At 37.3% G+C, this 23,927-nt stretch overlaps 1 protein-coding gene across 5 annotated transcripts in view; it reads left to right on the forward strand.

Moving 5' to 3' along the window:
* Positions 1–23,927, forward strand: part of TTLL7 (tubulin tyrosine ligase like 7) — a 70,984-nt gene that overhangs the window by 988 nt on the left and 46,069 nt on the right. For 3 of the 5 annotated variants that reach the window (XR_657335.2, XM_009274170.2, XM_009274181.2), the window contains exons 1-4: positions 18,059–18,221; positions 18,377–18,505; positions 19,427–19,548; positions 20,249–20,316. Coding sequence is in view for 4 of the 5 variants with exons in the window: in XM_009274170.2 (XP_009272445.1) it covers positions 18,197–18,221; positions 18,377–18,505; positions 19,427–19,548; positions 20,249–20,316 (344 nt within the window). In the remaining variant the exon portion in view is untranslated. Of the gene's footprint in view, positions 1–18,044; positions 18,222–18,376; positions 18,506–19,426; positions 19,549–20,248; positions 20,317–23,927 lie in introns of those variants that run through there. The other 2 variants (XM_019470698.1, XM_019470707.1) reach the window with 1 other exon arrangement.

A 23,927-nucleotide genomic window follows, 5' to 3' on the forward strand; every position in this document is an offset into this window, starting at 1 on the left:
TTATTTTTTTCTTCCCTATGTTTTTATGTTGTATTAAGGAGTATTTTTGCATTTAATAGATACTTGCAGATGTCTCGTACAAATTGAGAACACATTATTAATTTAAGGATGGAAATCCTTAGAAAACCAGAAAATTGAAGTGAAATCTTAATGTCTGAAATAGAGAAATTGATAACATTTCCCAAGCTACCTTGCATCTACTTTTATAAAGCTTCTGTCGTGTCTTAAAAAATGACAATGACAACGTGTTGCAAGATACTTTTTTAATATGTGAGTCACTAATGTTTTTTGATTTTGTGCTATAATTTTATCAGTGTAAAGACAGCTTATTGAAATCAACAATACTTATTTCTCATATCTGTAAGTGTCTGCAAACCTTCAGAAAATTTTGAGTGTTATTACTGCCTTGAAGTGTTGTGACTTTTAGGCCAATCCTAAATCATAAAGACACCGAACTGTATCGATAGGCTTTGTATCAGTCCCTGAAGAAAAAGATGAATGCTTGTCAGTCATCTACCTTTTTGATGAGGTATTTCCATCATCCAGAGTTGCCACAGTGACTTTATAATGATCTGAGGGGGGAGGGAATGGTCGTACTTTCCTAAAAGAAGGCTAGAGTATCTATGAAGATAGTGGAATTAATTTTATTTGGAGAGATGCGTACAAACTGTCAAAGTTAAGAAAATTCATTGCAGGTACCACAGCATACATATTGGGGGATTTTAGCTGGATTTTGGTTTTCCCTTGTGAACTTCAGAATATTTAGCCTCAGATTCGCTTTTATTTTCTGCACACCTAGGACGTTAATTGGGGCCATTTCACTTCCGGCAGTAGGATTCAAGTGGCCCTTATTAAGCACGAGGAAGCTCTTTAGAGCTCCATTAATGCTTACTTAAAACCCTGCCAGAATGGTACTTTGCAGCTACTCCTTTTGCAGACATTACAAGCTTCCTTTAAAGTTTACTGGAACCAATGAGCCTTTTAAACATTAATATTTAAAATACTAATGTATTTTAAATTTAGAATGGAATTCGCTGATGTCTGCTACACTGATGGGTAAGAGAATCATCTGTAATTGAGAATGGAGACGGGAGAAAAAACGTTGTGACATACTGAAGTGGTCAGCCTTTGAATCTGTTGGGTATTAGAGCAAATCTTCCCGTTCCACAGTAGCACCCCTCTTGGAGCCAGAAGCTTTTTCAGATCAGGAGGTTCCGTAGTGCCTTGATCTACTGGATGCTCTTCTTCGTGGTGGTGGATGCAGGAACCTACAGGTTCTGTAGGGGTTAAAGTCTTAGCTTTTTGCTTGCTCCCAGTGTTCTTCCTTGCCTTCTCTTAAATGTTCATACAGCTGTACAAAATAGTTTTAAAATGCTACCACATTAATTTATACTCATTTATTGACATTTTTGCTCTTGCCTTGAATTCCATACACCAGGAAACAAGCTCTAACATAATAGAATAAATTTTTTGTTTTGTGTTTTAAAGGACTACACAAAGCAGGCATAACGGTTCTTGCCTTCAGCATCAGTCTTAATCCAAATATAGGGTCTTCAAAATGAAGACCAATGTATACAGTTGTATTATTTCTTTTCCCAATGTTAAAAATATAAGCTCAAATAGTTTAAAATGTTAAAAATGTAGGTATTCATTTAAAAAATATCTTTGCTTCAAAGGTAATATTTAAGAATATAATTACGTTTTTCTGATGAGCATTCATCTTTGGGGACACAGAAACAGTACTGCTTTATGGAGAGCCCACATTAACAACAATAATGAAAGAAATACAAAAGAAAACAACATTCTGATTTAGGACTCACTTTTCACTTTCCTTTCTGTGAAGTAAGTGGCATGCCGGTTCCCACTTACGCTTGTATTTGGTTTTGGAAGGATATCAGATTGAAGTCTAATATGCACCTCTGCTCAAATGCAGCTTAGATGGCTGCATGACTGTTAATTGATAGAAAAACTGACTGCCTAAAAGGATGGAAGTGCTTTATGCTGCAGTTCAGAAGCCCCTTCTGGCCAGCAGTAGTAACAGAGTACTAACAGTCACTCTTAAGAAGAAAGAAAGACTAAATCACTTTTCAAATATAATAAATGCTACAGAAAGAATTGAGTGGGGCGTGGGCTTCACAGTTAGACACAGCGATGTGTTGACAAGTTTATTTTCATCCTTGCTTAGTAGCAAAATGCTAAATATATTCTTCTTTGGTTACATTAAAGTATGTTTCCTTCCAACTTTGTCCTTGGGTTGACATGTGTTTGTTTTATTTTTAGCGCTTGAAAACCAGCACAGTAATATCCCTATAGGGTGCAGTGGAATCATTGGAGTATAGCATGAGAAAATGAAATCAGATTCTTAATACTGAATTCATGCAGGCAAAGAGGCAAAGATCTAGATACTGTTTATGAACACAGAAAAGAGTGGACTGACAGGGCAGAAGATTGTGAGATTTGATAGGGAAATTACTCTTATTTGCTTGCTTAGAATGGACTTTTCTTGAAAAGTATAGAATAGAGCTATGTGATGGAAGTCTGCATTTTCTTTGCTTTTGTGGGTGGTTGTCATGTGTTCAGTGGTCATTGAACATTAAATTTCTGTGAATTTGTTATATTGTTTTATCTTTCCAAGCTCATCTTGGTGGGGTGGGGGGGTGGGAGAAATGTGCTATACCACTTTATATGAATTATTGATGGAAGAGATCTGAAAGATGTGCAAATTTATTCACCAGGAAAAACCACCCTTTTTTATTATGTTTCATTTCATGTGGCTTTTTGGAGGGATAGAATATTATCCTAACTTTTTATCTTTATGTCAACCTGAAGTCTTTGAAAAACTAGAAATTACTAGTGAGCATTAACAATTAGGCATTAATTTGAATAAAAGATTTTTTGCTTAAAAATGAACAAGAGTGATGTGAGAACATGACTTTGGTACATTTTGTACCATTTTAAAAATGGAAGCATCTTCTGTAAAGAATGCTTCTGAGGATGGAGAGGATATATTCAGCAAGTAAAATAAAGCGTTACTGCATGACGAGACAGGAATCAGTGCTGTTTTGGACTGTTGCAAGATCTTTAGTAGAGTTGGGAATCTTGTAGGATATTGACACAGAGCAGCATCCACAAGTGAAGAAATAGAAGAAAAGTGAGGGAACTATATAGAGTTAGATATGAAATTCTGGACACCAGTTGAGAAATGATGCAGTTAATGACCCCAAGCAGTGGGTTAAAAAAGCCTATATATTACTTTCCTCTGTTGCCTCTGGGTATGAAGAGAAAATGAAAGGACATTGTGGCCTTTCTGCCAAAAGCAACACTCAGGAATACAAACACATATAGGAAGCAAGTATTTTATATTTTCTGAGAAAATGAAATAAAATTTATGAGAAATGAAAAGAAAAAAGAAGATATATTCTTGTGAGTAGGTGTTTGGGAATGTCTGATGCAGATAGTCAGCACACCATTTAGTTTCATTGATAAAGAAGAAATATCTCGCAGCTAGTCGTGGGACATGCATGCATAACGCTGTTCCAGCTGTTTGAGGATAACAGATTAATGGTCCAGTTGAGGCTGATTCTCTGCAACAGCTGGAAGTAAGAAAATTGGAACAGTAAGACAATCAAGACAGCGTGAGAAGGCACAGGGAAAAGTTGTCTGTGGGAGGAGACTTCAGGAGAGATGTCCAGGTTTCACTACCAATTCTGTGCTTCCACAGGAAATTGTGTCTCAGTTGCACTGAGTTTCCTCCTATAATTTCCCACTGTTTCAAAGTCCTTGAATTCATCTCTTCTTCAGTTTTGGAAGATGTACCTGTCCAATCGTGGCCCAAGTAGAGGCCTTAATCCTTGGTGGGTTGTTTTTTTTTGTTTGGTCGTCTTTTGTTTCATTTATGTGGAGTGAGATTTTCATGCTGAGCAACTTGGACAGGATTCATCTCACCAACGTTTATACATCCGCAGTCCAGATACCTGCAGCTGCCTACACTGACTATACGTAGGCTGTCTGTGAAGGCACCCCAGAGAAACCAGCTCAAAGTCTACATTGTAGGGGTCTACATTTATACAGATGAATCCACTGTTGTGTCTTTATATCTGAGGAATAAATGTGCTTGCAATGTCATCTGTGGGATTTCATTGTAGTGTGTTTCCCTACTGGTTTGTATGAAAGGGAGAACCATACTTCTTATGAACTGGGGAAAATGGCAACAAACTGTGGTAGAGCTATCGAATTTTCAGAGCCTTATTTCTTTGTACTCATGGTGCAAATATGCACATTTGTTTGATTTTCTACTTCACTTGAATGGGCAAGCAAGAGAGACATTCTCTGTGGCTCAGAGAAAACATCTGCTCTTACAATTCGTAAACTAAGCGGAGAGGAATTAAGAGGAAATGTCTTTTACGTACATTGTAGCCATTGCACATTCTGCTCCCAGCTTCATTCTACCTGTATATGATTCCTGAAGGATGGCATTACAGCTAGTAGGTCTACAACCACCTTATGTGAATATATCCTTCTCCATCTCACTAGAATCTGGCTCTCCGCAATACTTCGTCTTTGTCGGACAGCTGTGACAGCAGCGGTGCAGTCGGTCTTGTCTGGCCCATGCAGTGGGCCTGACTGCTGTAAAACTGACACAAAAGAATGGAGTGCAGTTGATTTCCCAGAGTTTTCTCCAGTTTTTTTTCTGTGGGGAGAAATAACCCATTTGAACAAAAGAAATTTGCAAACGTTTTATTGTCAGATGGCCTCCGTGATCCACAGTCCACCCTTATTAAAATGTACTGAGCTGTCTGATCAGACCAGTCTTTTCTTAATGAAAAAGAAAAATAATATGACAAAGAAAAGTCATCTTGTGAAACGATGTCAGAAAACAATTTCTCATTGATATAAATTGAAGTTGTAAAAGAAAACAACCAAATTTAAGAAATGTGAATGATTTAAGAATACTACAGAAAAAAGTTATCCCAGAAAGGAAGTAACGTTTCTCTTTCCATCACTTCACTTAAGATTTCATTTGGTTTAAAAATTGCTCTATAAGATTGTAATCTTGGCCTCACGGAAACCAAATAGGTTTGATTTCAAAACCTGAATGTCATTGGTCTAAGGCTGGAAGAGAATCATAACCATTTTTCTTATAGCAATTTATGAACTATTCATCTTCTTTAGCTTACTTCTCTGCTACTATTTTATGTTATTGTGGTCTTGACCTCTTAATTCTACATTTGGAGAAATCATTGTGCTGGTTACAGTACCTCATGTCTCTGGTATAACTCTTTCCCAGTCACTGAGTCATTTTCTGTTTTTAGGTTTTACTTCTCTTTAGCTTATTGTTATGACTAAATCCTACTGACTTTCTTCCCACGGCTCTTGTCACACTATATGTAAAGTGGGAAATAATGCATTCTTTTCTTGTAACATGTATCATGCCTTTCTCCTTTCGCCCAAACCACAGGGAGAAAGTACCTAGAAAGGGTTAAGAAAGAGATCTAAAAAGTGCTAGGGATAGGCTAAATGGGAAGGAGCTGCTGCTGCAGCATGTCTTTCCCTGGTGTACAGTGCTGCCTGAAACTGTATCAGCTGTCAATTATTGATAGAAAAATCTGTTTCCAGAGGGCTGACTCTTCAGATAGTTTCAGCAATGCAACACTAATGGTAAGTGATTTCATTTTGCTACTTCTACTGCAGACTTATTTTAAATCTGTTTCCATATCAGTGGGAGGTCCTGGTATGACTGTTTATTCTGCAGTATGTAATCTTGTCAGTTAAATCCATGATAAATAAACATTTTGCACTCTTATCAGTAATTTGTATGTAGAAGAATTTGGTATATCATCCTGCCACATGCTGCTGCTAAGTGGTTTTTGTTTTGTTTTGTTTTTTCACCATTGCTCTCTATTGCAGACTATGTTAATTGAAATCCATTACCTTCAGTTTGAATGCTTATGCATTCTGTCCACCACATATGTTTTGGAATGAGTTCTTTTTCCAGGATTCTTGTGCCTTTTCTCCATCCTTGAGCTCGCAGTTTATCTTTCCTTATAATAAAGAGAACTAGATGCAGGAGCATCTTCTGAAGTCTTGATCCATTAGTTAGACAAAATATGCTTCTGGAGAACAGCATGAAGCTTTTTCTGTGGTGATATATCTATATATTGCCTGCACAGTAATCCCTGTTTCTGACCCTGTGCATCCTACATGAGCTATGAAATATGAAGCACTGCCTCTAGACAGCCAAGCAGTTCCGAAAGTGATACCTGAAGCTTATAATCTTTGTCGAGAAAGAGAGAAATTCAGAGTCAACTCAGTTATTTTTAGCTGTAATTTCTACTGTACTGAAGGTTCGATTTAAATGGACTGTGGTTTTGACATGGATGAGACATGGGTTGGTCTTGTTACCAAAGAAGTCTGTGTCTTAATTAGATTCCTGAATTGTGCCACCAGCAGGGCTGTTCTGGAACTGAAACACTATGATGTATAAAGTCCACAAAAGTCAATAGAAACGTCTATATTTACTTCACTGGGCTACAGAGAAGATCCTGTTACATGTGGCTTGATCTCATTTACACAATAGACTTTAGACAAATTTTGCACTTTGTATAGAGTTCTTCTGAATGATGGAACTAGGAAATTTCCTAGAGAAAAGCTCTTTCTTCCTTCGAGCAATCAAAGGAGCATAATAAATTGGGAAGAAGTTTCATATTTGTGAAATAATATTCAGAGTCCTGGATCAATAACCAACTATGAATCCCAGTTTATTCTCCATTTCTTTCTGTTTGGATTATCAAATCATTCTCATTTGTACTAACACTTTGTATTAAACGTACTGAAAGATTTATTCTTCTGGTTAATAGGTGTGTTGTAACTTTTCCGTACCTTTGTATTTATAAATGGATTTAGCTCAGTTTGGTGCATTTCTTTTTTTCTTATCTGTAGTCATGAAGTAAATATCATTATCCCTGGCTACAAAAAATTCTTCCATAATATGAAGGGTGTGATATGTCTGAGAGAGTCAGAAGCACAAAACTAAACATTATACTTTTCAGCCTAAGATAATATGATGATTAAAAAAAAGAGTGTGTGGATCACTTCTCAATCATGTTTTATTTTGGGTGGTGGTGGTGTATGTTGCTATAACATAAGAAGAAATTAATGTACTTGTTTCTTTTGAATATTTGAAAACCAGTTAACTTTGCAGCCAGCATGTATTTGACTGTATAAGTTTATGCCTTTCTGCTTCATTAAGAATGCACCTTTAAAAAATGTAAGATTAAAGCAATGAAAAATCAAATTGAGCCCTGCTAAATGAATTGAATATCCCACCCTGCTAAATGAATTGAATATCCCACTGCTCTAGCCACTGGCTGAGGACTTTTATTTCAGTACATTTCTCAAGCGTAGCTCTTAACCAACACAGAATTACTTTTTTTTAAAAAAAAAAAAAACCAACCCCAAAAAAACACACACCCCAGAGCCAATTGCTTTTAAGTGTTGCTTTTTGGGAGCTGACCAAGATGGATGAGGACAGGGCTAACTGTGATATTGTTCCAAACTTGGAACTGTGCTGCTGCTGTGATTAAAGTCATGAAGGCAAACAGGCATGCTTAGGGCAGTTATCTCCTCAGATTTTGGAGTTATTTTAAACTGCATTAAAAGCTATGGTGCCATTGTCAGTATGGTCTCTGTACCTCAGAGGCAATGTATGATTACACAATAAATAAACCGTTCAATACTACAGGGTTGCATCAGTAATGCTGTACTTAGCATTCAGAAGGTACATTATTCTGATCCTCTGAGTTCAAGCACATCCTGGAAAATTACTTTTTGGTAGGCTATTCTCAGGCTTTGTTCTTTTAAGCAAAAATTAAAGCTAGTGCGTATAAAATGTGATGCACTTCATTTTTCTTTCTTGTTCTGGGTATTCAAAGTATTCAATTTAGGGTCAATATTTAAGGCATGTTATTTTTCTAGGCTTTCTGACTACACGCTGTATTTCTCTACAGGTGAGCAGTACATACACAAAATATTCCTATAGTAGGATACTGGACTCTCATCTCATTACTGGTGAGGATAGTGACTCTATTTAGATCCCGTACAATGGATAAAAATAGTGTGACACAGAGGGTTTGGAGCCAATCCAGCCTTTTAAAGGAATTTTTTATAAATTGGGTCAATTCCAGTTAGAGAAGCTTCTGAGGACTCGCATAATTTTGAAACTGCTGATTTTCTCCTGTTTTCATTTGCAAAAATATTTTCAAATCAGTGGTACCCCATTGAGCCCCAAACACTAAGCTGTGGGGAGGAAAGCATGTTTTTGCTGAAATGTTTTGTAGCTGCTGGAGTTTCTGGCTGGCTTTATCAGCTGTTTGTAAAGTATTACTAGCACTGAGTGTTGGTTGCAGTAGTCTTAGTGATACTGTAGGCCAGCTGCGAGTATTTCTGACTGTCATTTATTCTTTACAGAGTAGAAGTATATGGCACAGTCAGTAAAATGTTAGAGGTCTACCAACCCCCATAGAAGCATACAAGTATTCCCAGTGTAGCTGGGCAAATTGATTGGAAGTGTCAGTATAGTATAAACAATTCGGTAATCATGTATGAGCAACTTTCTTGTATTTTCATGGTCAAGAAGACTTTGAATAGAAGTTTCTTGTGAGTGCACTTGGTAGTTTATTCAGGGCCTGATTTTTGTTTAACATTTTTACATCAGGTGCTGAAACTGCAGGCTAATGTCTGCCAATTTATATTTCAGGCTGCTGTGGGAGCGTCATCCTTGTTGCTAAACTAGAAAACACTGTTATGTGGCAGCGTGTGAGTTAGAATGATGTAACCCTCAATCAGAGTCATCATGGGCCATGTGTGATGACTGCAGTCTGCATCTAGAGATGCTGAAACAGGTCTATGAATGGTAGGCCTGTAAAATATGAGATGTAATGGGGCATACTTCATGTGGGGCTAAGGTGTGGCTCTTGCAATACACAGAGGTCTGCAGAAATTATTTTAACCACATTTGTGTTCTTGTATCCCTGAACTTGAGGCTGTTTTCACACCAAGCCAATACCATCAACCTGAAGCAAGGGAGGGAGAATTTGATGTGTGAGTGGGAACCTGCTAAAGATATCCTTTTTTTTTTTTCTCCTTCCTTCCCCAAGATCCTTAGTAAATCTCTCCCCAGTGGCTATTTATAATATAAGGAATCATTGTAAATATATCAGCTTCATTAAACGATTAGCGCTTTTTCTGTTCTACTAAGACAACTATGCTGATATATGTAAAATGTTAAATTGTCCTATCTTGTAGATCCCTAAGATCTCTAGCTCTTGCTAGAGAAATAAATCTTTTGAGAAGTGAATAATAGAAAAAGAAAGGAATAGTTTAATTCCAGCAGTGATTAGTGTGTGATGTACACAATTTAAAACACCCTGTGATACATGTTGGTGTATGTTGACGTGCTGTAATGAAGAGCATGGATGGCACACTGCAAAGTCAAAAGCAGAGCAGAGGTGTTCCCACAGGTGCCACAACTCAATTCCTCTCCTGACTCTCTCTTGTTTACCCTTTCCCCTACCAAAACCACACTGTTAATGTCAGACTTCAATACTACCATTACGCAAAGTCATTATTGCACATTATCATCTCTGTTTCTCATATTAGCGGCCATGGCTGTCTCACCACAAAGAGCATTGGCCCTTAGCGTGTGGCAATCTGGCACTCAGCATGGCTTCCTGCACTCATGGTCCCCAAGACAAATCAAACAAGGGTCCTTCAGCTGTTTGTTTTAACGGGAATGCTTTATTTGAGGTGGCAGGGGTCCAGCCCTCCTATGGGTGGTAGGTGTCATGCCACTCAGCTCTCGCTTGCAGAGCTGATGTGGCCAATGCACTCTAATGTAGTGTATGTTTCTAGGCTGAAAGTGCCTAGATCACTCCAACGCTATTTTAAAAGAAGGTGGAATGATGGTGTTGCTGAGGTAGGTAGTTAAAATAAATAGAGATGGGTTTCCATTCAGCAGTGTTCGGTGGAACTTACTGTGATCAAGGGCTAGGAATGCTTTCTGTTCTACAGTTAGTGAAATGCTGTCCTGCTGACAGATTTATGGTGTTATCAACAGTTACTGAAGTGGTGAACAGTAGTACGAGACCTATGCATTGTCTATGCTTTCTGCTGACAGAGAGTAGAACATTAAAGCTGATTATTTTTTTAGCAGCGAGTGATGCAGACATATATTTTCTGAAACTAAGATTATACTGTATAAAAACACGGTTGCGCTTTGGATTGTTTAGGCTATTTTGTCAGTATTTTTCCTTGCCATTATGAATGCTAAATGATGTTTATTAAAAGTTCCCTGCATTTTATTTATGAGTTATTGATTTGTAAGTCATACAGGTTCTTTTCACTTGCCTTGTCAATTAATATATTTCCTGTTTTACTGAACAAGAAAAAGGTTCAAGCATTGTCCTTTTTATTATAGTTTTCTAATTCTGTCTTGCTTTTTTGATGTCCTTCTCTTTCGATATTCAGAACATAACTATGAAACTCTATACTCAATTTGCTAACAGTCTGAAATATGTTATCACATTAGAAAGGGCTTTTGAAGGGTGAGAATGAGCCAACAGATAGTCACATTGTGCGCTCTTCTATGAAAGACACTTTGGAGGTCATTTTTTAAAGAGAAAATCAATCTTCAGCTTTGAAAGCTTTGACATTGATTTAAATTTGGCCAAGGATTTGAAATTTCCTTTTGGAAAATGGATAAACGCAAAAAGAAGCAATATTGCTTCAAGACAACACTGAAAAGAAAAAAATTGCTTCTGTGCCCAATTCTGATCTCTGTATATTGTGATTAGGAAGTGATTAATTCCTGTGAAACACTCATGTTGTGACACTTCCACCATCTTAACAGCTTCTAATACATTTCCTGTTTTCTGAATCAGGGTTATATACTTTCCATTTCATAGACGTTTTGTGATATTAAACAATGAAAAAGCCCAACCCAAAGCTGTGAAGTGCCAAGTCAGGAAAGACCAAAAGAAAATCTCCCATGAGCTAAGACTGCAAAGTTCCCGAGGCTCTGTGCCGACACGTGCGGCTGAGCGTCGGAGCTGGCACTGAAGGGTTGTATTCTGACCAGACTCCAACCATTTAAGATAACACACCTTTTATGTTCTCCAGCAAAAGATACAGGTTCACAACTGTGATGCAGACTCTGTTTTGCATTGTGTTTTGAAGGTAGACTGGGAGGGTCAGGGTAGTTTATGCTTTCAGTATTACTAAATAGGCGTTGTAAAATTATGTTTATTATATAAGCTGCGTTGCAGAAGGCTAAGGCTGATTCTAGGGCCTTTACTGATTGGGGTCTTGAGTGGGAAATGGCAGTTGTAAGGTTAAACTCACGCTAAAGTGACTGTAACTTATGGATTCAGAGGTAAAGTGCTGTTACCATAGCTTGGCTTAGTCGTTTTGGTAGTTCAGAGAAATTTTGGAAGTTTTAGAAATGCTGTCCATTTGGATAAACTACTTCAGAAAATCGTTTTACAGAACTGCATGATTCAAAAAAGTTTTAAGTTGTGTAAATCATGCTGTTTGTATTCTTGTGTACCTTGTAGCTGTCTGTTTAGCAAATCAAACACCTGAGAACTCTGTACATTCACTTTATCTGAAAGAACTGCTGAATAAACATCTCATCTCATTTGATGATGAGAGCAAAGGCTGTTGAAATTAATAGATTTCCTTTGACTTCAGAATATTTTGAACCAAACTCTAATGTGTATGCATTTTTAAGCCAGCTGACAGATAGCCTTTTAAAAACAAGCTTATCACTTTGACACATTGAGCCTCAAAATGTGGATTGCTTTTTGCATCTAGAATTTATCTGTAGGAGTGAGAACTTGCCACCAAATAGTTTTTTTAGCATGTTACAATAGAAGTGCTCGGCTATGCTTGGTTGTAGCTGGAACACTTCAACATACGTTTTGTCAAGACACATACTAAAAAAAAATCATGAAAGGATATGATGCTTTTAATTCTGCAGTTTAATTACTGCAGTTGTTATTACCTTGCTATTTGAGGGTGGTAGCGAAGAAGGCATTTTTCTCTATTATAATTTCTGTTTATGTCTTAATCTCATTTTGAATCTGCATTTTATAGCTTAATTCCAGATCAACAGTAGATTATAGTTTTGTATAACTGTAATAAATAGCAGACCCCTCACTATGGTGTATTCAGACTTTCACAGTCTAAGATCTAAGGGAGCAAAAAACTTATTTAGGTCAGACTGAAAAAAACCGGAACTCAGATGTTTGCTAGGTCGATGCTCTGAAGACTATTTCCACTCCTTTCTTTTTCAAGTTTCTGTGAAATTTTTGTTATTTTAATTTTCCAGCTAATTGGGGAGTGGGGATTGCAGCGCTGTGATGTTGTCCTTCCGTCCCTACGGTCATCTGCCAAGTTCTGTAACTATACCTTCAGTGTGTCTCCATTTCAGAGTGAAAGCTCCATATGTCAGGAGCTTTATGGATTTCTTCCCAGCTATTGTGCGTTTCCAGACACTTTTGACAGCACTGAGTAAATGGCACTAATGGGCTCAGAGGAAAGTGGTCTGCTAGTTTTAAAATCTATTCTAAAATATTCCACTGTTGGTGAGTGATTACTTGTCTGTACACAAAGAATGCAGGAAATTAAAATAAAACTGACAATCTAGTGTTTGTAGCATTTCACCTAGGTAAATACAAAGACACTTAAGAGATGTTAGTTGTCTTTGAGAGGTCTTGTCCTGTGCACCATGGCTTAAGCTCTGAAGTCATGTTTTCAGTTCGTATATGGAAAGTTAAGCACATGCATAGGCCATGGAGCTTTTCAAACTGGTCACCAGTAGTGTCACAATAGCTAGAAGGAAGGAAGAGGTTCACATTAAAAACAGTGCATTGAGTGATACAGTGTTGTCTCTGCTTTGGAACATGGAGTGTTTTGATAGTAAAAGATTCTACCATTCTTAATGCCTAAATCTATTAGATTAAATCTATTTTAAATGTGCATATGCAATCTTATCTCTTTTTGTTAGGGTACACAGTAGTGGTTTCATAGTTGCTGGTGTGATCCAAGTTAGCTTGAAGAATCTCATTGATTTGAGTGTTCTTTGGAATAGATTCTCAAGCTGCACCACTTTAAGTTTGAATTTGACTCCCCCTTCTCTATTTCGATCTGATTAATTCAACCTTTTTCTGGCATGCTTACTCTTTGGGGAAAAAAAAGGGTTTGATGGCATGCAATTCCTATTTAGAGATTAAAAATAACCTTTTCAGCTCCACGCTGCATCAGGATGTAAAGTGAAGGATCATGAAAGGCAGAGGTCACTTGTGAGTAGTATGGAGCAAATAACTTAGGAAATGAGAGGGATTTGTTCAAAAATACTTCTATATAATCTAGGCCAAAAGAATATTTTCCGGGCAATTTACTAACTTCTTATGATACACTTAATTTGTGTAACAGCAAAAATACTTTCAATTTTTTCTTTTCTACAACATATTACAACTTGTTATCAAGGAAACATTAACTATGAAACCACTTCTTCCCACTGTCCCCTGCTCTTCACCCAGGCACCCTCGTACCTTGCTCAGACTGTTCCCTTAGATGGACTCAAGCATCTGCTTTGGTCCCTGCCTGTGTGCAACACTTCCATCTCCAGCAAGAGTACCCTACCTCTGCTGTCCCTGGAGGAAAAAAGCTCCTTTTTATTTTTTTTTTTTTCCTTTTTCTTTTTCTTTTTTCCTTCTCTTTCTAGAACAGGATTGTATGCAGTGTATCTCTCTTGCTGGCTCTCTCACATCTCACACCTTTGCCAGGCAACAGTAAAGATAACATCTCATCTTTTTTTTCGCCGTAGAACACTTTTATTCAAAGTGCTTGTTTGTATAACAATGTGCTAACCTGATGAAGGTGCCTTCATTTCTTCTTCACAAGTCTTTCTGCACTTATAGGTTAACCATTTTTGTTCAGCCACCCTTGAATCAGTATGGGAGAGCAACAAACTTTCACCAATTTGTGTGTATCACTATTTCAGGAGGGAAAAGGTATGTACAGCAGGAACTGCGATCCTTTTCTGTCTGAGTGTGAATTCAGAGATTCCCGGTAGCTGACTTGCCAAGGTTAAGCAAGCGCCGTCAGTCCCAGTTTGGAAATAGAATACTTTCTTCCATGTTATTAAAAGCAATCTCTTAGAAACAGGTCTTTCAGGTAGGTTACTAGAGAGATACGCCTCTACATCATTGTAGCTGAACGCAGGTTATAGGTTATGCTTATTTTATAAGTAAAAACTTGTCACAGTTATAAGAACTGACTCGGAATTTGATGTATTCATAACCCGACAATGCTGCTGCCGTTACTGTTGCATGATCCGGTGGGCCCTGCAATAAGCTTTGCCCTGTAACTTGTGATTCTGTCGGGGCAGCAGAGGCTGCCCGCAAAGTGGTCTGCGCTGCAAGTCTTTTTCCTTCAGCATGCCTGAGATGACTGTGCCCTGACTGGGAGTAGGGCTGGGCAATAATAACAAATCAAGAGATGTGAGCTAGAAAAAGGTGCCTGGGGAGGACCCAGGTCAGAGAATGAAGTAACTCTGGGGTGATTTCTGCTGTATAGAAGTCAAAAAGACAAAAGACGTGTGGGAGCTTGTGGCTGCAGGGCCTGTGGCATTGCAGTGTTGCATGTCAGTGCTCTGTCAGTGTGCGCCCCTCTCCTTCCAGCTCCCTCCCCTCAGCAACAGCCCTTCATTTATTGCTCTCAGAGATGTATTCCTGTCTCTCCCAAGTGACCCATTCCCCTAGTTAGAGAACTGCTCATCTCAAGTGTAGTCTGAGGAACAGTTGCGGTTTACTTGGGAGGATTGCAGCTTCCTCAGTAGCCTGGCCTTAAGTTTTCTTGCTGCGGAATTGGAACTTCTCGTGGTACTGCACTGGGGACATACAAAGCATGGAGGTCTAAGCAGGAGGAAGTCTACTGCTCCCATGGCTTAGCCTACAGCTCACAGCTAGTGCTCTGGGTAATGTATTCCCCCAGATGAGACGCTGTACAGCTCTCATCTGTCACTTGACATGGTGGGAAGAAAAGCTGAGACTGTCCAATTTCATTGGACCTGTATTTGCCCTTTGGAAAGGAGATGGTTCCAGTAGGAACAAAGGAAAGGACTGCATCTTATGTAAAATATTTTGGAAAACTGCTTCTAATTTAGAACTGCTGGCGTTTTGGTATTCAGTGAAATGGTTGTTTGGAGATGGGCGACTTAAAAGAAGTGAAGCAATTGTAAAACAATTTTGAATTATTATATACGAGCTTAAGGCAGACTACAGTTTAACTTTATTGGCATAGGACAGTGCTTGTGAAAAGTCAAAATCCTAGAGAAAGTTTGAATACAGAGTACAGTAATGATCCCTTTTGCCTTTGAAGAATTCAGTTTAAATCAGGATTTGACAAATAGACTGCATTATGTCTGTAACAAGATTTGACATCATTAGAGGAGTGCACGCTTCAGCTGTGATGATGAAAATTATGTCATCCATAATCTTGTCAAGAAAACAGTTACTTCGATGATCAGTTTGCAGAGACTTTTGTGGGAGTTAGTCAGTCCAATTACTTTTGTTTTCCATATGGCCAAACTACTAATTGTCCATAGAATACTCTAAAGTTGACCATAAATCTTTACCATCAACTCATGTATGTGTGCTAAAAAGTTGACTGGTTGAAAGTCACGGATCTCGAGCGTTGGCACTTTTCAACCCAAAAGAGTATTCTCAAAAGAGTAGAATAGTTTCTATATAAAGAAAAATGGTAATTCAACAATGTAGTGCAGTTTGGAGCTTTATGGTCCACCTTCAGAATACAATGTGTTATAGTAACTTTGGGCAGATATTTTTCTGTGATTATAAGCCGAATGAGAGCTCTATGAGCTGCTTGGTTTTTATTACCATATCATAGCTTGTAAATCATGCTGTATTAGTAAGGGCTGGCGTTTCTCATGGGGAAATATTAGTCGTCTTGACATTCTTCCAAATTTGTTAAAAGTTTTTAGCCAGTGCAGCGGAGGAACAACTGCTAGGCGTTTGTGGATGTGCATAGAAGTCCTTAATTGGCTAACAGACGTACTTCAGTATTATTCCCAGGAACTAAACATGTCTTGTACTTTGGTGGTATTCTTAGCTTGAGAAACAGATAACATGCAATATTCAGTGAGTCACTGTGCCCAGCACCGCTTTTCCTTCACAGTGGTTTTAAGGAGGATGAATGCTTTTCTTTCCCATCTCTGTGTCTAATTTTGGTAGGCCAGTGGGCAGGAGGACTTTCAGGCCACCTTCTCAGATGATGGCATCCAAAACATTAAAACTTCAAAATGACCTGCCAGTTTTAGTTCAACTTGGGGGGATTTTCTTAGCGAGTTCTGGTTCAGCAGAGTATGTTTCAAGTAGGTATGGCTGGGAGTTACTACTATGCTGTCGAGCATTGTATCTGTGTATAAAACATCTCCTGTTCTTACTTTCTGGATAAATACACAGGGTCAAGTTTTAGTGTTAATTTGTGGCACTCCACTAAATGGACATGAGGGAGACTTGATTATCTTAATACAAAGCAGAATTTGGCCCCTAGTACATTGGTGACAGTAATAAAAGAACCATAATCTGCTATTTTTACCCTTTTGTGTTAATGGATTTAACATCCATTTGTCTTGAAATGGATTTAAGCATAAATCAAAAAATGGAATTAAGGGTAAATTTCTGTCTTGAAAGGAAATAAGATCTTGCAGCTCAAGGTATCTGCTTTTATATTTTCTTACCAAGAGGGTGACTTGTCCAGAATATAATTGTATCTCTCTTTTTCTCTCTGACATGCGTGTACACACACACAAATAAAAAATGAGGATTTATAAGTAATCTTTTGGTAACTTTGCTAATGCACATCTTGTCCAATCTTATGACCAAATATGTTTCACATTGTAAGTCATGGCTGAATTTGACTGTACTGTAATTTTCTGCTATTTATAGCAGAAGAAATTCCTCATGCTCTATATAAAGCTATTTAAAGTAAGTTTTGCAATCACCACAAGTGGCAATATAAATTAACCTAAAGCTAGTGTAAAGAACTTTAGCCACACATACAATTGCAGAAAAGAAATGAAAGCATTTTAAAATCAGTAACTTACATTGTATATGTTTCGAAAACTCATAGATTTGTTTGAGGCAGCCTGCCAAAGACAGCATTTGTTTCCTTGCAGACCTTGTTATAACAGTGCTGCACGCCTGAAGTCATGCAGCAGTGTGTTTAGAAGCATCTTATTCCTGAGGTTTTTTCCTCATATTTTAGCCCATTGTTCTTATGTGCTTAAGCTGGACCTAAAAAACTTTATAATATGTGGGATTTTCACATGTGGTAGTGTATTCACAGAGAAAAAAATTTGAAATTTTGCATCAGTGTAGACATGAAAAATAGCATTTTATGCAAATAATTACTCATTTTAGAAACTGACTATTTAGGTATTTGCCAAGCCAAAGTGTTTTTGAAATTATGTCTGTTGTGTCGTGAAGTGGTCATGAAACTGCAGCCATGTGTTACCAAGTGATTATTGGACAATTGCTTTAAAAAATGTTGAAAAATGAAAAAGTGGAAAAAGATTATTAAGGTGATTTCAGTTATGTCCCATTTGGTACCTGAAAACTCATAATACAGTGAGCTTTGTGGAGATAAAAGTTTGCAGTATTGATTGAATTCAGTGTTACCTATTTTCATGCCCCAAATCTCCCATACACAAATGAAGATAAGAAAATGAGGTAATACAATCTCATTTCGAAAATTAATACTGCAAAATTATTTTTCCCAGAAACAAAACAATTGAATTGTAATGAACAAAGTTTTATATTTACAATAACTTGATCAATCTTTTAAAATAAGCATCGCTTTTGACTTCTTATTAAAAACATTTCCATATTTATTTTTCTGCCGTTTATATTTTTTCAGGATTTCTCGATAACAAAGTTTCTCTTATATTTTTTTTAACACAGATATCTATCCATTCCAGAACTAATATTTGCTACAACCAGAGACTGAAATGGTATGACTGGAGCTTTAAATAATTTGGCTTTGACAGCTCCATCATTTTCTGAGAACTTGGGAACAGAATTTGGGCTCTGCTTCTGCACTATCCTAGGTTATAATGCCATCCTTGCCTAATGAGGGAGGTATGCTAGTCTTGGATTTTTAATGTAGCCTGTTAATTATTCAGTATGCTTGTACCTCTTCAGTTGCAACAGAGTAAATGTTTGTATTTTTAGTTCATTTGTATACATTATTTGAGATATAAAGTTGTTGATAGTTACAACGTTATTTTTCAAAGATAACCATGGAACCGCTCCTCTGACTTTGAGTTCAGAACTACCCTATCAAAGCACAATTAAAAGAAAAGTCAGAAAGAAGAAGAATGGAGTCATCACTGCAAACGTCGCTGGCACAAAATATGAAATTGGTAGGAAGCTACATATTTCGTTTTCATCCTAATGGCCATTGACGTGAGTGAATTACTAACTAATGGGGTGAATTAATGGACTTTGCATCAAGCTGACAGTGAGACATTTCCAGAGGATTTTCTTTTGTAAGAAACCTTTGTTCTTTTTTTGTAACACCGAGTTGATAGCTTTGAACACTGTGCATCTATTACTCCCCATTTGTTACTCGGGGAAGGGCCTTGAAATGCAAAAACTTAAGTAATCGAGAAGGCTGTGGAAAAACCCTCTAATTATGAATTACATATGTGTTTAGAAGTTTACTTAAAGCCTTGAAACATGAACAGCATAAATTTAATGTTAAATACTCTAATTATTATACAGAGGTTTCTCAATAAAATCTACTAATGTCTTGTATTTTGATGCTTGGGACTACTACAGAAAAATCTTTTCTCCTAGAACCTGAGTTATGCCTGACACATAATCAGTCTTTTCTCTTTTTTTATGTTAAAATAAAGTATGCATTTGCTTTTGTAACTGCTGTACCTTGACTAAGGAGGCATTCTTGTCCCCTGTCTGCAGTGACACTTATAGTCATCACTGTTTTAAAATTAATGTATGTGATAGCTAAGATTAAGTCTAAAAGCCATGCAAGTGGACTTTTACTAGATGATTGTGGAATGCCCTGAAGCTCTTTACAGTTCCCATCAGTGGTTGTGCTCTGATTCCAGCCTCAGTACAAGGTGCTATAACGTTGTAATGACAGGTTTGCAATAGACTGATGGAAATATTGCAAGATAAATAATAGCTTGCATGCTAACGTTGTTCTCAGACAAAGGGTTGAATATTGGAAGTGTTTAAAATCTTAATTGATTTTTAAAATTTTGAAAATGAATCTATTTTAGAGATTCAAAATGTTCCTTAAGTATGTGATTTCTCCATAGTACGTGTAGTAATACGAGAAATGGGATTTGTTAAAACACGTGATGAAGATGAAACAGCTAATCTTATATGGAGTGATTCTGCTGTGCAACAAGAGAAGATTGCTGAACTTCGGAACTATCAGGTAGAGTGGTAGTTAGGATTTCTGACAAGTTTCAGTAAACTGCTTCACTCTGAAGCATTCAGTAATGTGTCACTTTTGGTCAGTTACATTTGTACGGAGAGAAAAAAAAAAACCACAAAACACCACCAACCAGACTGCAATAAGGCTATACCACTACATATTTTAAAATCCTATTCTCTTTTCCAGAGTTATTTGTTCATACCGCTTGGAATCTGGTGTTTAAATATTTGGGGCTGTTCTTTCATGCTTTTGTCTGCCAGTTGGGTGTTGTGAATGATCAGAGTTTGAAAGAAGATGCAAAACTTCATTTATAAGTTGCTCATAAGCTTTTAAGCAGTAAGTTAACAAGCAGAGCTCTCTCCACAGTTTCTGTGAATAAATAATTCCCTTTTTTACCATTACTTTGTGATAGCGTTCTTTGTTCCTAGATAGCTTTGTGAGTAAGAGTATGATAGTCTCCTTTCATGTCTGAAATGAAATCACTGGGCATACTCATGTTGGTGGAGGAGAATACAACTTACAGTATCTTTAGTATTGCTAAGAATACGTAGTATAATGTAAGATATTATCTTAAATAATTTATATGTAACACTAATTATGTTTACCTGCGCATGCAGTTGAACGTTTTAAATGATTGTATTAGGTATGCCAGGAAAACTAAAAAAGTACCAACTAACTTTCTTTTTTTCTTCTTCCTCAGAGAATCAACCATTTTCCAGGAATGGGAGAGATCTGCAGAAAGGATTTTCTGGCAAGAAACATGACTAAGTAATCTTTCTTTTAATATTAAGAAGTTTTTCAGCCGTAGTATTTAATGCAGTACAATACTGAATTATTGCTTGTAAGGTTTGTTTATTTTTACTAAGAGGCTATGAGAGGACCAAGAATAATTTCCAAAGTTCCTTAATAACTTTGGCTTTGGTCCTGGATCTGTAGCATCCGAGTGGGCTACTGTATCTCTCCAGTTGACTTCAGCGGAAAATGATGTGGGTTCAGTTCTCTGTCTACGCATTGCAGAATGTCGGAGAGCCGTAAATTATTATATAATACACTTAATACATAATACACCCAGGCATATATCCTGTAATGGTAGAACAGAAAAAATAACTAGTATGTGGATGGATATTGTTTGTTTAAAATAATCAATGACTGTATTTTGTGTATATCAAATTTAAAAAATGTGAAGTATCTTACTCTTTATATAAGCAATAAGTCAGAGAGGCTCATTTGTCTAATTATAAATTCTCCTCACTCTAGTGGAATAACTGGGTTCTGAGGAATTATCCTAGCTAAGAATCTGTGAGTAAGACCTGTAAGAAAATGATACTAAATAATGAATCTACAGCCTGGTAATAAGGAAAAGTTTATGGATAAATGTGTGTGAATATTTTGATTCTTCTAATCTAAATTAGTTTAAAGAGCAATTATTAATAGAGTTAATCTTTTGGCCCCCAACGTTACCTACACTGCATTTCCTGTTACCAGAAGAAAATTTGTTTTCATATATTAATGTTATTAATGTGATATGTCCTCTCTCTCGCTCTTTCTCTATTTCCTTTTCTGTTCTGTAACTACGACACATAGCATGTAGAATGTATGCAACTATTATGATGCAAATATTACGTGCATTGCTATGGTGTCTACATGTCCTACATGTGGGCCAGAACTCCCTTGTGTCAATACCTGCTACACAAGCACTTTTTACTGGCTCTTCCAGACTTAAACTCTAAGTAAAAACGTAGAGATAGCACATGGAGGCAAACAGCTATTTGGAGAGGTCCTGGAAACAGTGGAACAACATAGGTCAGTCTGGTAGCCAGTGGTATCCCTGTCTATTGCTACAGTGCTGTGATTTTAAAAAAATGTGCAAAATGGACAAAAGGCTCTTGTTATCATGCACACATTGTTTTCAAATATAGTCTGATTATACGTCTCTCAACCTACTGAATTCTGAGTTTGAAACACAGTTTAAAGGTACTCAATGCGGAGATTGCACATATTATAGATAAGATGGGAATAATTTCTCTGGTATGATAACTCTGGGTCAAACTTTCTCTGGTACGATAACTCTGGGTCAAACATATTTATGTTGTGACTTCACTTAGTATCAGTAGTTATAGCAGGGTTTTAATCAGTCTGTTTTTCGCATACTAGCCTCACAATTCAATACTTAGTATTCATAATTCATAAAAATCAAAAGGATATGCCTTGAGACTGCTTGTGAAACAGACGTATGTATGTGAAATCACAAGTCAGTTGCGATACATGGTTGGGCAGGCTCTTGTCTGTAGAGTGGAGGATTTTGTTCCACACAACTGCTGTTCTGTCTTAAAATTTATTTGAACAGGATAGTGCAGAAACAGTAATTCTGTTCTCTTGCTTTTCTGCTGCATGCAGTCTTTTCTGTTCCTGATACTGACTTGTACAGATAGCTGTGGGTTTTTTACTGTTGAGAGTTCATGAAACAATTGCTGAGAATTTGTGGAGAGTAGACTTCTTTTTCTTTTACTTCCACCTTTGTTGTTATACTGATCTCACCCTTGCATTTTATGCAAGCTGTTGGGAGTGGAGTGAAAGAACAAATTTACTGGACTCTGAGAGGCAAATGCTATTCAGGAGGAATTGCACTTCAGGAATTCCTCTTACAGCCAATATCCAGGCACTCTGGATCATAGGACGACGTGGTTTTCACATGTAGAAGGGAAGGGAGCGGTGTAGTATGTAGCGTGTGTAATATGAAAGAAGACAACCCAGCACAGTAAGCGTAAGGACACAGAGTAATGGAACAGATAGAAGCAGGAATGTAATTGAGAACAAAAGGAGGCACGAGCATCGTTTTCAAGGGGAATAATCAGAACACAGAAAAGAAAAAAAAATAGAGGTGCATTGTAGGGCCAACTAGATTTAATTTCTGTAAATGGTCTCTTAGATGAGATCTCCTCATGTGAAGGATAAGTGTGGTTACAGAATGAATACAGTAAGTGGGGGAGAAGGTGTACAGGATGAATGGGAAGGGGAACAGACCCATATATGAGATGATCTTTTTTGCAACACCTTTGTTGTTTACGTTTAAAAGGTTTGTGAACTGATCATGGGCCAAGAATCGTTCTCATCCATACCTACCCACTAACCTCCTTTCCTACTTGAAAAGTCTGAGGATCTTGAAACCTAGGCAGTGGAACCTGCGTTATTAGACTGACATGTCTTTAGTTACCTACATTTTGTTCAACACCTTTGATTCTTTTGCGCAGAAAGCACTCTGAGAAACAAGAGCACAGTCTGACCACATCAGTGAGCTAAAATAGCACTCAGAAGAACAATAACTTGCTGTTTGATTCTCAGACCTCCTGGTAAGGACTGCAAAGGCTAAAGGGTAGAGCAGCACAGTGAAGAAGTGGTTACCCACAGTAGTGGATAGCAGATGTGCTGGAAAATAGGGCTATTGTGATGGAATAGGTTTTGATTCTGCAAGCTACTTGATGATGTTCCTAAGCCATTTCTGAATAGGGCCAAGCAGGGAAAGAACAGAGCTGGATTCTTTTGTTGAAAGTTTTAGTGAGGACCAGAACTTGTAAACAATGGTTAAGTATTCCGCTTCATACTATTAAGTGTTTGTAGTCTACTAGTTGTGCATAAGAGAGAAAAAGCCATATAGAACTGATGTACTTGCAGTCACAAAATAACATTAATATATCTAGAATACCATGAAGCTATATTCATTGAGTAGGGAGTATGCGTACTGAAACCTGTAAGTTAAATGGCAAGTCTCTATCACGTAACACTTCAGGATGCATATGATAAATAATTTGGAGGGGGATGGAAACTAACACAGAAATTGCTTTTTGCCTAAATATAGGATAATTTCTGCCTAGATGAGCTATTCAGTTAGCAAGGTAATAACATTTGTGAATGTATAGCAGATGGAGAGTAGTTTAAACATATGCATGAATCATGAATTAAAATATCTATTTATGTTTTTTAAAACTTTTTTTGTGACTATTTGGTGGCTTTCATCAAACCAGATTTGTAAAAATAATAGTTAACAATGAAGCTGCAGAAGCTCTGAATCTCATGCAGTACTTCAAGACTACTATAGCTATTGTGGTTTCTGCAGAGTGTTTGTTGGGTAGTTGGCTGAACCATTTGGTGACAGCGTATCTATTATACCAGCAGGGCTTGGCTACAGTCCTGGCCTTACAGATGTGGTTGGCAGCTCTGGTTTTTTTCCATTAGTATCTGAGCCACTTAAAGAAAAAGTGTCTTATGCTACATCAGGAGTATTATGTAGGCTCATAGTAGAAATGAAAAATTGAGATGATATTGTGTCTTTTACATTTAAGTTATCCTGATACTATTAGTTTCCATTACAAAAATAGTAG

The sequence above is a fragment of the Aptenodytes forsteri genome, unplaced genomic scaffold (assembly GCF_000699145.1).
Source record: "Aptenodytes forsteri isolate BGI_AS27 unplaced genomic scaffold, ASM69914v1 Scaffold59, whole genome shotgun sequence".
Lineage (NCBI taxonomy): Eukaryota > Metazoa > Chordata > Aves > Sphenisciformes > Spheniscidae > Aptenodytes > Aptenodytes forsteri.